At 38.9% G+C, this 15,205-nt stretch overlaps 1 protein-coding gene across 2 annotated transcripts in view; it reads left to right on the top strand.

The window, feature by feature from the left end:
• The window catches only part of LOC103476307 (unconventional myosin-VIIa-like), a 37,883-nt gene extending 24,550 nt beyond the window's left edge, over positions 1-13,333 (top strand). For both annotated transcript variants that reach the window (XM_008428549.1, XM_008428548.1), the window contains 23 exons: positions 833-963; positions 1,540-1,666; positions 1,974-2,093; positions 2,580-2,753; positions 2,825-3,052; positions 3,947-4,117; positions 4,319-4,436; positions 4,524-4,650; positions 4,802-4,971; positions 5,053-5,243; positions 5,937-6,058; positions 6,127-6,284; positions 6,685-6,838; positions 6,925-7,080; positions 7,159-7,264; positions 7,649-7,762; positions 8,706-8,784; positions 8,856-8,971; positions 9,898-10,083; positions 10,810-10,926; positions 11,015-11,098; positions 11,179-11,298; positions 11,438-13,333. In XM_008428549.1, coding sequence (XP_008426771.1) covers positions 833-963; positions 1,540-1,666; positions 1,974-2,093; positions 2,580-2,753; positions 2,825-3,052; positions 3,947-4,117; positions 4,319-4,436; positions 4,524-4,650; positions 4,802-4,971; positions 5,053-5,243; positions 5,937-6,058; positions 6,127-6,284; positions 6,685-6,838; positions 6,925-7,080; positions 7,159-7,264; positions 7,649-7,762; positions 8,706-8,784; positions 8,856-8,971; positions 9,898-10,083; positions 10,810-10,926; positions 11,015-11,098; positions 11,179-11,298; positions 11,438-11,530 — 3,162 coding nt within the window. In that variant the 3' untranslated portion in view covers positions 11,531-13,333. The remainder of the gene's footprint in view (positions 1-832; positions 964-1,539; positions 1,667-1,973; positions 2,094-2,579; positions 2,754-2,824; positions 3,053-3,946; positions 4,118-4,318; positions 4,437-4,523; positions 4,651-4,801; positions 4,972-5,052; positions 5,244-5,936; positions 6,059-6,126; positions 6,285-6,684; positions 6,839-6,924; positions 7,081-7,158; positions 7,265-7,648; positions 7,763-8,705; positions 8,785-8,855; positions 8,972-9,897; positions 10,084-10,809; positions 10,927-11,014; positions 11,099-11,178; positions 11,299-11,437) is intronic.
• Positions 13,334-15,205: the final 1,872 nt, after the last annotated feature.

Below are 15,205 nucleotides of genomic sequence, written 5' to 3'. Positions count from 1 at the left end.
AATTTTCAACACTTTTTTATGTCCACTGTATTAAATACTAACTGAATAAGAAGAAAATCGCGGTTTGCTCACACTATAAAACTCGGACATATTTATGAAATATAATACAACAGGAACCTCAAAGGTTGCTGAGTAGAAAAATAACAGATGACATTAATGAAAAATGTTAAACACACAGTACCGTCTGTTGCTCTTGAAAGAATGTTAAAACTTCTCTCCATGAAGTGCATCAACTCACAGCAGCCCTCAAAATCAACTTTGCTTAGTGGCATCATGTTTTTTTTTTCCATCATGTTGCGATTTCTCTGTTTTGCCCTCAGCTTTTCTGTCATGACATCCTCGCCTTTGTAGGACTTTAATAATTTTTGATTGAGAAATTGTCGCTGCTCCGTCTTACAGCTCAGCTGAATGAGCGCCATTGAAATGATAACTTAAGGAGTTTGTAGAGTGTTTATTTTTCTAAACATAACCACTATGCACACTGGGGGATAATTATATATCATCCAAACCCGCACCACCCACATAGTGCATTTTGCATCCCAAACTAGTCACTGTTTGGGCCGTTTCTCTTTACCGTTCTGGAAAGTTCACCATCCCTTGACTTACCAGCCCTCTGTTGGACGGCTTTCAAACTGAAACACTAAAAGAAGGTCTAAGTGTGCTTTATTAGTTAATTAATTGGAACTAATTTGAATCTAACAATCTATTAATAAACAATTACAGTATTAATACTTTATTTTCACAATTTATCCTCCAGTAAAAGTCTTTCACTCCCCTATTTACCTCATCCAAAAGCTTTAAACCTGAAAGTTTTTCCCTCTATCATCTGTAGGTCACCAGGCGGCTGACAGAGGGCGTGGACTACAGCCTGCAGGGCAACAGCATGCTGGAGGATCGACCCACCTCCAACCTGGAGAAGCTCCACTTCATCATCGGAAACGGCATCTTACGGCCAACGCTCAGGTTCGCAGAGCAGATCCAAAGTCTTAGTGGTGTTGACATCCAGGGTGGATGTCAACACCACTAAGGCTGCCAGATTGGGTGGTGCAGGTATGAATGATATATAATTATCCCCCAGTGTGTAATGATGGATTGTTAGGTCGTGCACATGATTGTGTTCAAACAGGACTGATTTGTGAGAATGTGGATGCAAAAACTTATAGTGGTAATGTCCCTGAATTACATAATTTAGCTTTCTTAGAGTGAACTCTCGTAGAAAGCTAGATTCAGTTTCTGAATTTGCATCTGCTGCAAATAAGCAAAATCATCCCAATTGTTGTTGTTGTTTGTGTTTAAAAAAATCCAAAAATGAAAAATATTTTTAGCAGAAATTGTTTTAAACCAGAATATTAAGGTTGAACAATTTAAAAATAAGGAAACCAAAAATTTCACTAAAAAAAAATCAAGAATTGGTAAAACAAAAAAATACATTTAAAGCTGAATGTCTGATCAGCTTTAAGTGAACTCTGGAGTTTAACACTCTTCTCTCTCCAAACTGTGTGTGTGTGTATGTATTTTATTCATTCATCTCTGCTGCAGGGATGAGATCTACTGTCAGATTTGCAAACAGCTCACTCAGAACCCGTCCAAAAGCAGCCACGCCCGGGGATGGATCCTTCTGTCTCTCTGTGTCGGCTGCTTCGCTCCATCCGAGAAGTTTGTCAAAGTAAGAATGTTTAAGGGGAAATCATTTTATTCTCATTTTACTGGTGTGTTTTTTTTGTAATCAATATTTAATGTGAAAATTATGGACTATAGTTTAGGCGTTTGAAGGAAAACAAAACTCTTATTTGTTTGTTTTCCAGAGAAAACGGCAATAGAAGCATTTACAAAAAATAAAATGTATGTTAATACATAAGTTTACAAAGTTGGTTTTATTTTCCAATGGCACATAGGGCATTTAGGAGAGAGAAAAAAATCTGCCCTTCCCAGCAGTGTGTTTGATAAAAATGTTTTTTCTGCTGTGTGGTCAGTATTTACGAACCTTTCTGAAGAACGGTCCTCCTGGTTACGCTCCGTACTGCGAAGAGAGGCTGAGGAGGACGTTTGTGAACCGCACACGAACCCAGCCGCCATCCTGGCTAGAGCTGCAGGTGCAGACCTTCATGTTTGTAGTCCAAACCGCATAAAGCTTCCTGCTCAGCTTCTCTGGGATTTGGGAAAATCTGTGTCTTCTAGGAATTAGGCGGTTATAAAAGAAAAAAATCAGATTTTAAAGACATAATTTTAACAGTTAAAACTGCATAAGTTTTTCTTAATGAATGCTGTTATTCCATTTAAGACAATAGAATGTTTATTTTGTATTTAAAAAGTTATCAGTTTATTTACATATTTTAATGCATATCTAATATTTGATAAAAAGGCTTAAGTGTTTAAATGAAAAATCAACAGAATGTGGTAATTTTTATTTGATTAATTAATACAGTAATCCATTACTAAGATCATTGTTAGTTGCAGCGCTGTCGTACAGTTTACAAACTAAATAAACTAGAACCAACATAACAGAGCTGCTCCAACATGCTTCTAGTGTTGTTTAGTTAGTATAATTAGCGAGTTTCTGTATGTTTTGTTTTCTTGAGGCCACCAAGTCCAAGAAGCCCATCATGCTGCCTGTGACATTCATGGACGGCACCACCAAGACGCTGCTGGCGGATTCCGCCACCACGGCCTTTGAGCTCTGCAACGCCCTTGCGGACAAGATCAACCTGCGCGACCGCTTCGGTTTCTCCCTGTATATCGCTCTGTTCGATAAGGTATGGCCCGAAATGCCCCCATGATGTCATCCACTGCGGCGCCGCCACTGACGGACGCCTGTGTCCGTCAGGTGTCGTCTCTGGGCAGCGGCAGCGACCACGTCATGGATGCCGTGTCGCAATGCGAGCAGTATGCCAAAGAGCAGGGCGCCCAGGAAAGGAACGCACCCTGGAGGCTGTTCTTCAGGAAGGAGATCTTCAGCCCCTGGCATGACCCCACGGAGGACTACGTTGCTACAAATCTCATATACCAGCAGATCGTCAGAGGAGTGAAGTTTGGAGAGTATCGCTGTGAGAAGGTCAGCAGCCACGGTCTCCATGACAAAGCAGATAGATGTTTGAGAGTTCCTCATATCTTCTGCTGTTTTTACAGTGAAAAATAACTTTCAGGGACGTTTTGAGAGATTTAAATGTGATAATTTTAGTAACTTGATTCAAAATGCATTATGTACGGTAGTTATACATTTAAATATTTGTTTTTCATGTCTGAAGAAGGAAGTCTGATTTTTAATCCAGTACACACTCATTGTTGCCCTCCATGAAAAGACTAAAATATTGATTGTTGGATAAGCATTACATGCAGAGAGCTCTATCCAAGAATAGTAATGGAAAGTTGAGTGGAAAAAAAATGTGCAGAAGTAACAGGTATAACAGTGAAGAAGCATCAGAAACTTCTTACCTGGGCTATGGAGTCCTTGTTTCATTGTGACATCCTTTAGTGATGCAGTAACTCATGCATAAGGAGCCCAAACCAACGGCTCAGTTCGTATACTTTCAGTATATGGACATACTTTTTATTAATTTTAACACATATTTGTGTTAAAACTAGGGCCAGGACCATAACACATTAATTTTGATATATTAATTACACAGATTTTCAAAAGTAATTAATTGTTTGTTTTTTTTGTTTTGTTTTACATACAAAGGTTCCAATCAGAATATGTTTCTAAAAATTGTCCAAATTGTTTTTCTGTCCTGAAGCATTAAGTGTTCCTTTCACTTGCCTGTTGATCCCACTCACTTTCTCTATGTTATGATGCTGCTAAAAATGAACTGTGGAGAATCTAGCAGTGAGGAACACAGGCACCATGCATGATTTCACTGAGCTCCTGAGAGTATTTTAGTACCTGCATAAGAACAGATTTTCAGGTCATATTAAACATTTTCGTTTAAACTGCGTCCATCCTCTGCAGGAGGAAGATCTGGCTGAGCTGGCCTCTCAGCAGTACTTTGTGGACTATGGCTCTGAGATCCTCCAGGAGCGCCTGCTCAGCCTCATCCCGTCCTACATCCCCGACAGAGAAGTCACCTCGACTAAGACTGCAGAGAAGTGGGCTCAGCTCATCATCAACGCCCACAAAAAGGTACCTGCTAAACTGCTCACTCTGAAAGGAGATAAACATAGACAGAACTGAGCAGACGAAAATCTCATTATCTAAAAGGAACATGTTTTATATAACCCTAACCTGTTCAGAGGAACATAATAGGTCACCATAAAAACAACAAATCTTTGGTTTTATTTCTCACCGTTGAGCGATGGTGACTCGCTGCATCTCGTCCTGCAGGGATTATACCACAAAAGGAGGCTGAACACTCAGAAGGTGAGGGAGGATGTTGTGGATTTTGCTCGGTTAAAGTGGCCTTTACTCTTCTCACGTTTCTATGAGGCCTTTAAATTCTCAGGTAAGGAGGTCAGGTTATTTTTATCTATGTTTCAGAAGCACAGGAGTGGTGTTGATGATTTTAAATGGATATAATTGTCTGCTACAGGGCCCAGTCTGCCAAAGAATGATGTGATTGTGGCGGTGAACTGGACTGGGGTTTACTTTGTGGATGAGCAGGAGCAGGTTCTTCTGGAGCTGTCATTCCCAGAAATCACAGCCGTGTCCAGCAGCAGGTAGGAGAATGGCTAATCCAATTAAATGTCAGAATAATAGATTAATTCTCAGAATAAGTGATTTCGAATATAATTGTTAGTTGCAGCCCTACCATGTTTTTGAAGCTGTTGCTATGAAAATCACTTTAAAGTTTAAACTTTCATTGTCCAGAGGAGGAAAACTGCAAGGTCAGAGTTTCACATTGGCCACCATCAAAGGAGACGAGTACACCTTCACCTCCAACAACGCGGAGGACATCCGGGACCTGGTGGTCATCTTCCTCGAAGGTCTGAGGAAGAAGTCCAAATACGTGGTGGGACTGCTGGACTGTCCAAACCCTGGTGAACTTCAGGCTCGGTCTGGGGAAAGGTTCTGCTGTCCTGAACCAAGCTGTGACTCTCGCTGTGACCTCTGTCCTGCAGCTGGCGTTGACTCCACCTTCCTGAGCTTCTGTAAGGGGGATCTGATCATCCTGGATGAACATGACGGAGAACATGTGATGAACTCTGGCTGGGCACACGGTGTCAATGACAAGACCAAGCAGAGAGGAGACTTCCCTGCCGACTGCGTCTACGTGCTGCCCACCATCACCAGGCCCCAATACGACATTGTGGTAAGAGCCAGTCATCAGGGTGAATGGCTTTAACGCTCAGCCTGAACTTATTATGGTTCTGTTCCATCCTGGAACAGCGCCGCTCATGGTGGCATCATGCTGGACTAGCTCTGTTAGTTCTGATTTGTTCTTCTTGTAGATTTTGTTCATAAAAGATTGCGGAACTAAAGGTTGGCATAGGGATCAACTTTGAAAAGTGAGACACACAAAAAACACTGTACGTATAGAACCAGGCATACACTGCAAAAACTCAAGGACTTCTTATACAGAATTCACGTTTTGCACGTTTTTGTACTTCCATTTCAGTTTTTGGCAAGAAATTAATGTTTTTTGGTGTCTGGAATAAGAGCCATTTAAAAAAAAAAACTCCCAATTGTTAAGTCACATCAGCAGGCACTGCCCCTCATCTAGCAACCCCAGCAGAGTTCCACCCGTTACCTAGCAATCACAGCTTAGCTCCACCATGTTTGGTCAGCTGGTTTGTGTGAAAAATGTAATGAACATGTTTTGTTTTAGGTCATAGGCCTATCAAAACCTGTTTAAAAAAACATAATAACTCACCTTTAACTTGAGAATCTAATCCTGACCCTGAATATTTTTTTAGAAATTACAAACTGTGTAATAATTACCTTCCTCAGTGTAGATCTTGTCATTTTATTCTTGTTTATCCTAACCTGCCTGTTCTGGTCTCAGGCTCTGGTGACCATGACTCCTGATCAGAGGAGGGAGTCTCTCAGTTTGTCTCAGATGAGTCTTTCTGAAAAGGACAAATCCAAGGCCTACACCCTGGAGGACTTTTCCTATGACCACTTCAGGTGCCCGACCAACCAAATACCTCTCACAGAACGGGTTGGGTGCTTGCTTTAACCTTTAGCCTCTCCAGGCCGCCTCCGAAGAGCACCTTGAGCCGAGTGATGATGTCCAAAGCTCGAGGGAAGGAGCGACTGTGGAGCTGCGTCAGGGAGCCTGTCAAACAGCCGCTGCTGAAGAAAGTCCTGGCACACGACGAACTCTCCCAGGAGGCCCTTCTTGCCTTCATAGATATCCTTCGCTTCTCACGTTAATCACATTGCACTTCAATACAACAGAAATTAATTAGAACAATTATTTTTAAACTACTTCAAGGTTCAAAGTAAGAAAAGACTGAAGGAAATTCACTGCAAAACCGCAAAGTCTTCCCAGGTATTTTTGGTCTAGTCCAAACATCTTGGTTCACTTAAAATAAGACAAAACTAACTCATAATAACTTTTCAGCAAGATATAGAAACTTGTTTTAATATTATTTTTGTTTCTCTAACAGCTGAGTTTTGCAGCATATCTCATTAAATGTGGATTTATTACAGCCAATTAAAAATCTGCATTTTATCAGGTGTGTTGAGTGTTTCGGATTCGGTGTGTCATCTCTACACGTGTGTTTTTTTTCCCCTGACCGTCTCTGTACCTGTGATGAAATACATGGGCGACTACCCGTCTAAACGGGCGCGGTCCGTCAACGAGCTCACCGATCAGATCTTTGAAGGAGCGCTGAAGGCGGAGCCGCTGAAGGATGAAATCTACTGCCAGATCCTCAAACAGCTCACAGACAATCACATCAAGTTAGTAAATCTCAACTGAAGGGCCAGCAATAAGTTTATTTCCCTCAGTCTGTCCTGTCAGCTGTTGCTGTTGTTTCTCTGTGAAGGTTCAGTGAGGAGAAGGGCTGGGAGCTGCTGTGGCTCTGCACTGGTTTGTTTCCTCCCAGTAACATCCTGCTGCCCCACGTCCAGAAGTTCCTTCAGGCCAAGAAGCACTTCCCACTGGCGCCGGACTGCATGCAGCGGCTGCAGAAAGCCCTGCGGTACCACATGGCTGCTTTTTCACCCCATCCTTGTTTTCCCTCTTGCTTCATCTCTCATCTTCCTCCTGATTTGTGCAGAAACGGATCCAGGAAGTACCCTCCTCACCTGGTGGAGGTGGAGGCCATCCAGCACAAGACCACACAGATTTTCCACAAGGTTTACTTCCCTGACGACTCGGATGAGGTCAGAAGCGACTCGGGTTCAAAACGTTTGTTGGAAAACTGGAACCGTCTGAACTGAAGGATCTAAACTTTGTTCAGGATTTGCTTTATTAAAAAATTATTGTAAAACTTTTCTAAAAACTGCAGAAATTTCTCAGTTTTGCTTTGATAAAATGTAAAATAAGCGTTTTACAATTACAAAACACTTGTTCTTCCTTAAATTGAAGAGAAAAGAAAGCACCTGATAGTTACAGAACATATTGTTCTGTAACTTCCTCTAATATTTCTATATTTGTACTGCTTGTCTGTAAACTGTGTACACTGGGAACTAAATGGCAAATTCTTGATCATTTTTGGTAAAAAAAAAAAAAAAGAAGCGTTTTCTTTGGTTTTCTTGTGATCTCAGGTGTTTGAAGTGGAGTCGAGCACGAAGGCTAAAGATTTCTGCCACAACATCTCCGGTCGACTGATGCTCAAATCCTCCGAGGGCTTCAGTCTTTTTGTAAAGATCACAGACAAGGTGAGGAGACTACGACAGAGTAGAGATTTGATTTTTTAATCATGAGAAAAATTTCATAATGTTAGTAGAATAAATGTTACCAGAAGCTAATTGGAAAATTACTAGAAAAAAGCTTCTTTTTTTCCTCGTATAATTACAACTTCTTGTGATATGACTTTTTTGTCATATGACATTATTGGGTAACACTTTATTTGAAGGGGGGTGAATAAGACTGTCATGACACTTTCATAAACATGACATAACACCTGTCATGAACATGAATAAGCCTTCATGAATATTTATGACTGTTGTCATAAAGCGTCATTCAGTAAATTATGACACTTTTAATACAAAGTTAACATTATTCAAAATCTCTTTGTTATGACAACTTGACATTAACCAAGAAATCATTACTGTTTAAACTTTAGCTTTAATAACATAAAGTTACCTAATTTTTAAATTGCAATCAGTTATACTTTTATAACAAATTTATATCAGTAATGATATAAACAAAGACATTTTGAATAATGTCAACTAACTGAGACATTTTTCTGGTAATATTATGACTTCTCATAATGTTGACTATTTTGTTATTACAACTTTATTCTCAAATTATTAGGTCATATTCTGGTAATATTCAGACTTTTATTATTGTAATATTGCAGCTTTATTTTTGTATGATTTTTTTTCTCTGAATATTGACTTTATTCTCATAATAAATGTATGTCTTAGCCTGGTCCTGCAGTTTGTGTCCTTATTAAAAAAAAATTAAATCAACATTTAGCTGTTAGATGTGGACTAAATATCAGTGGCATAGTGAGTGAGATTTACATTTAAGAAAATCTGAAGCCTTTCCAGTTCCTTCAGTCCTTTTCTCTTTAAATATTAAATATGTATATTTTGCTTCTGTGTAAAAAAGAATTACCTCAAACCTTATGAATCTCTCGTTTTCTGTTGTTTTCAGGTCATCAGTGTGCCAGACGGTGACTTTTTCTTTGACTTTGTGAGACATCTGACTGACTGGATCAAGAAAGCGAGACATGGTAATGGAGGTGGACAGCTGCTCTCGTCTCTGAAGCTCAGACTGTTTGAGCATCTCTGACTCTTCCTGCAGGCTCTACAGGTGCGCTGCCTTCACTGACCTATCAGGTGTTCTTCATGAAGAAGCTGTGGACCAACACGGTGCCAGGAAAAGACTCCATGGCCGACTCCATCTTCCATTACTATCAGGTGCTTTCAGAAACGTTTCAACTGGACACATTAACATAATTAATGTGTCTACTTAAAGTTCTTCAGAAAACTTGAGGCTAAGATGTAAAAATATGGAGGCTACTTCTATCCTTGGAGGATTTCATATTTAATTGGTGTTCAATTTATAACTCATATAAAGTAGAATATTGTGAAAATTTCATTATTAGCTCTCATTTCGGAAATTAAAGCTAAAATATTACAGTAAAATATTTTAAGCCTTTATTTCTTGTAACTCTGAAAATTACGGCTTATAGATAATGAGAATCTAAGATAAATTACATCTTACATAAGATCAATAAAAAAGGATATTTTAAGCAGAAATGTCATGTTTCTGAGAATTATATCATTTTCTATGCACTCAGTTCTTGGTTGGGTTCCTTTTGCATGAATTACTGGTTCAGTAGAGCCTTTAACACGATGAAGGCAACATTTGTAGCTCATGTTTCAGATTCATCCGAGCAAATGCTTCTTCCTACTCCCTATTGGACATGTGACGTTGACAGTACTCTTTTTGTTTTTGGACTATTCTAATTTTTAATTTGTTTTATTTATTCATTAATTTCTTTATGCTTGTTTCTGTTATTTTTCTCATGTCCGAAATAAATCCCCTCAAGTCTGCGGTTGCCTTTGTTGCTGGCGCACTTTTTCTTTCCACTCAACTTTCTATGAATATGTTTGGATACAGCACTCTGAGCAACCAGACTCTTCAGCAATGATCAGGCGTACGTTAAAGGAGTGCTATGTTGTTCAATTTGAGACAATAAAATGAATTACTTTTATTTGCACTTCAGTGTACTTTTAATATTGTAAAAGACAAATTAATGGTAAAATAACTGATGACCATAAGCAGCCTTCAGTTTTGTTTCCCTGCTTGTACTTAAAGAAAAAATTGTTTTTCTGTGCAGGAGCTGCCCAAGTATCTCCGCGGTTACCACAAGTGTTCGAGGGAGGAGGTGCACCAGCTGGCAGCTCTGATATACAGGGTGAAGTTTGAAGAGGACAAATCCCATTTCCAGAATATTCCCAAGATCCTGAAGGACCTCGTCCCTCAGGACCAGATCCGACATCTGTCCCCAGACGACTGGAAGAGGGTGAGCAGAGCAGCAGAACTGAGTGAGACCAGGTTTACTTTCAGCAGCACAAAGAAAGAAAAAGAAATAAAATCTGGTTGGTTAATGTGATTTAGATGCATTTACCTGAGACCTGGATTCATTTTCTGTGTATTTTTTAACAGGCTCTAAATGTTCCAGATCATCAAACAAAGTTAACATGCAATAACAAAAAAAGTTGTTTTGAAATCGTTTATTTCAAGAGAAAAGTCCAATCAACAAGTTCATATAAGAAAATAACATTTCAAGCTGTCTTCAGTAATGAAGCCGAATAAAATCCAGAGCTAACTCACTGCTGGATGCCTTCAAAAACAACAGGTTTTGGAGTGGCCTAGTCAAAGTCTGGACTAAAATCTGACTGGAATGCAGTAAAACCTTCCAATGTGAATTAAATAAAATCTGGCCAAAATTCCTCCACAGTAATCAAAAAGACTTATTAATTTCGGCTGGGAAGCAGAACCAGATTAAGTACTATTTTTGTTATGTCCAAGTTGGTTTAGAACGCTTTTATTCGCTTTTTAAAACTTAATTTTATATTTACGCAAGTTGTCTTTGATAATAAGTCTTAGTTGAAAGAATTGAATTGATTTTTATTTTATTTTTTAGTCAGTTGAAAGCAGAGATCCACAAACTAATGGATTTCTAGCATCTTTCCTAGTGAATGATGAGTTTATGTGACTCACATTTTGGATTTTCTTCTCTCCTCAGTCCATCATGACGCTCTTTAACAAACAGTCGGGAAAAACACCCGAAGACGCCAAACTCTCCTTCCTGAAGGTCATTTATAAATGGCCGACGTTTGGCTCCGCCTTCTTTGAAGTCAAGGTGAAGATGCCAGAAAAGTAGTTGTAAACAAGACCAAAAGTAATATATTTTGATCCTTGCTACATGTAATGTTTTTGATTTTCTGCAGCAAACAACAGATCCAAATTACCCAGAAACTCTCCTGATTGCCATCAATAAACACGGAGTCAGTCTGATTGATCCAAAGGCTAAGGTGAGGATTGATCTCACGGTTTTATCTTTACAACTTTATGAAGATGTGCTGTTAATCTGTGCTAATCCCTCGTCCTCTAGGACATCCTGACCACTCATCCCTTCACCAAGATCTCCAACTGGAGCAGCGGCAACACATACTTCCACATCACTATCGGGAACCTGGTGCGAGGCAGCAAGCTGCTCTGCGAAACGTCGCTGGTGAGCATCTGAATTCACTTAGTAAGGACGGCATCGAAACATGACAGAAAGACACGCAGACAGACGCCCTGCAGGTGATTCTCAGGTGTTGTCCGCTAGTCCTGCAGCTAATTACATGTTGTCTCTCCAACTACTCCAGGGATACAAGATGGATGACCTTTTGACCTCGTACATCAGCCAGATGCTGACAACAATGACCAAGCAGCGAACGTCCAGAGGAAACAGCAAGTGATCAGGCCACACTCCTGAACTAAAACCTACCTTTCATTTTCTGTCCTGTCTTAAAAACTCACCTTTTGCCTTTAAAATCACTCCTTCAGGACTTTCCTGTGTTGAACTGTTTCAGCTGTTTCTGGATTGATTAACAGCCTTGCAAAAAATATTCACACCCTAGGAAAATTAACACTTTGTCGCATTACAACTACAAAGCTGAGTGTCTTTGTCTGCAGGACTTAATGTGACAGACCAACACAGAGGGATGATGTGGAAAAGCTTATGCTGAAGCTTTTAATGCACCCCAGATCCAAACAGCTCAATCAATGGATGTAAACAGGCGGTAATTCAGACTTTTCATTTAGAGGTGTAGAAGCATCCTAAAGTTGCAGGATCCAACCTTTTCTCTGCAGTCTGAATTCCCAATTCCAACTAAATTATAGTTTTCAAAGTGTCTGCAGTCTGAACGATCATTTTGCTTTTTATTCGACTTTTACGTCACTGACGTGAGACCTGAGTCATAATTCTGCAGCAGAAGAGGCCAGACACAGTAAATCTGGACGTATACAATGGCTGAAAATATAATTCTGAAATTTATGAAAGAAGTTAGTCAGTGAATCGCATTACATCACAATCCCACCACTCTTGCGTCCTTCTCCACAAAAGTTGTAGCCAGTTCTCTACAAAAGGCCATTGCTATTAGCTGTGCTTTCTTTTTATTACCTTCCTTCGTCTTTTCATGATCTTGTGATGGAGTCGGCTCCCACTGGTCAACAGATTTAAAATTGATCCGTAGACAGCAGTGGCCATTATTATTTCCGTAAACAGATCAACTGCTGAGTCACGTCTATGTTCTTCTTCTGCACATTTGGGCAGTTTTGTGGTCGTAAACTGTTCACACAGAAGTCTGACTGCAGTCGCATGTAATTAGCAGCATGAACAACCAAAAAATAAAATGGATTTCAGCAAAAGAATTGACCCATACATTTTTAGATTTTAGCTTGAAAGACATTAGAAAACCATAATTTTACTTAAACTTCACAATTAAACACTTCTCTGTACTGGTCTGTCACAAAGTTTCCATTGAAATACATTGAAACCAGTTATTGTGACATGAAAAGATCTAAATTAATGTTAATCCTGCGACCTGAAATTGAAATGAAGCAATGAGGCCACATGTCACATGAGACCATTTCTAACCTCTCTAGTAGGTAAACATTTTATTTTTCATTTACACATAACTGCAATAAAATAAATTTTATTCTGGACGATGGAGCCCAAGACCAACTATTTTCCTTTTTTAGACTGTAAATATTAACTCCCAGTGAGTTTCTTCACATATGTGTTGAAGTTGAATTTTTACACATTTAACTAATACAGTTTTAAATTTAGTTCTACAGTGAAAACCTGCGTCATGAAATCAAATACAAAACCATTCATCTCCCACAAAAATGTCAATTAGATGCCTTTTTCCAGTCATTTTATGTATTTAGCATGATTGTTTTTTAGATCATCTTTCCTCTCTGTTGGATAAAGTTTATATGTGGTTTAAGATTAAAGGAAATGTGATTTGTTCTGCAGGTGTGCCACTAAATTAAAAAGCCATCTTTGTTTCATAAGGTTGGTTTTCAGAGCATCTGTCTCTAAAGGACAGGACAGGAATCTGTTTCTAATCTTATGTTTAAATACAAATAATTTAATAATTTGAGTGTGAAGTCATCATGTCTCACTTTTCTGGACATGATCCATGTACAAAGTACTTTTATCAAAATATGTGACATAACTTTATGTAGCCATAAATAAATTACATTTTGCAAAGAAAGTTGGATTTATTTCTCATTTAAATATGGTTTCTTCACTTTTATCAAAAAGATCATTGAAGATTATTATTTAGAAAAACAGCAACAACACAGAATGCTTTCAAGTATTTTTGTCTATGTCCTAGTGAAAATATCTTAGTGCACCTTATGATAAAACTAACTTGCAGATAACTTCTCAGAAAGATATAGGAGCTCGTTTTAAGTCAGTAATTTCTTTATATTGATGAAAAAGTCCTAGTCCTTGAGCAGATCATTTCACTTATAAGATAAGAAAAATGTCTGGTTCTAAGTGAAATAATCTGCCAGTGGATCTGGTTATTTATCAATATTGAATTTAAAAATACTGAATAAATTTAAAATTCAGCCAGAAACGGCTCCATCCATTATTACTTCTTGAAACAGAATGCTGTTGTGTGATGTCAACATTCTTCTTGTCAAACACACAGCAAACTCATGAACGATGCAAACTCCAGGACACGCAGACACAAAAAAAAAACAAATGCAACAGAAAAACACTGCAAATAAAAAACACTGCAGCCACAGGAAATAGGAGCCAGGAGAAATGCCATAATTAGAGTAAAAATAGGAAGTCTGAAATCTTGCTCTACAAGACTGAAGCGCTCCTGGCCACTAGGGGGAGTCGACCAACGAAGTCGCATGAAACCAGACCCTCAGTGAAGACCTTAACGACGTCGCTCAGAACACAAAGCATAGAATTAGACTGAATAGATCTGCCCTTATGGATTGAATACATTGTCACAGATCCCTGAACTAGAATTCTTTTCCATATCGGGTTTGATACGTATCAGATCGGTCCATCTCTAATTTTGTGGAGCAACTGCAGCTTTTCATATTTAGACCATTTTTCATTTGCATTTGTTTTGTTGATTGTGGGTTTTTGTTTGTACACATTTACACCTGTTTGCTGCATGTTTGTACCTGTTGGCTATTTCCCTGACTGTTTTACCCATACATGAACCTCTGTGGCAATTTGAGACGGAACTCACCGCACAGAGATGATGCTTAGGCCTCAACATTCACCAATAAACACTAAGCTTCCAGATGGAGAAAAGTACACAGGCCTCCAAAAAGCTGTGCTGGTTGCTGGGAGACTGAAAGAGAACACACCGCTACATACCTGGTCTATTTATACCGGTACGTTTAGGTAGGAAGAGTCAGGACAGATTACTGGGCTTCAGCACAAGCATTTAAGGTTCTGGATAGAACAGTTTTGAAAAGGACTGTTGACAAAACTCTGCTTGTTTGGGTTCTTTAATAAAAACACTTTGATGCCTACAACACAGAAATAAATAGTTCTTTATGCTGCTGTTTAAAATCTAAAACATACACATCAGACTTCAGCGCTTCAATGTGATCAACTATCCAGACATTTTGGATTTTCTTCATACAGATTGCGTCTGTTAAGGTTTTGGCACAAAACGCTAAAAAACTTTGAACTGGGCTCAACAACAGGATGGTGCAGCACTGCTGAGACTGATGGTGGAGGAACAGAAATCTCCCATCCAAATAAGGAACTTCCACATGTGAAAAAAGTTGGTATTTGTAGCATTATCTATCATAAAATAATCATTCTCATTAAAAATCTATCTTTAAGCAACTAAACCAGCTTCATTATTGTTTCCATTGGTAGGAACATGAATCCAGTCAGAAAGCCCAGCTGCTACAGATATAAATTGTTTATTGATGTTCTCTCAGACTAGTTTCTTATCAGTCACATTGTGAAGCAAAGCTAATGGCAGTTTATTATGGTGCAACTTTATCATTACTAAAAGGGCAGTATTACGTGTTATCCAGGCACATAGTGCCATTTAATAGCGCAATCAAAGTAACTATGTTACCTTCAGTTGTTGTAA

This window comes from Poecilia reticulata, linkage group LG14 (assembly GCF_000633615.1).
Source record: "Poecilia reticulata strain Guanapo linkage group LG14, Guppy_female_1.0+MT, whole genome shotgun sequence".
Lineage (NCBI taxonomy): Eukaryota > Metazoa > Chordata > Actinopteri > Cyprinodontiformes > Poeciliidae > Poecilia > Poecilia reticulata.
The sequence above is the reverse complement of the archived record's forward strand: the minus strand, read 5'-3'. Positions and strand labels throughout refer to the sequence as shown.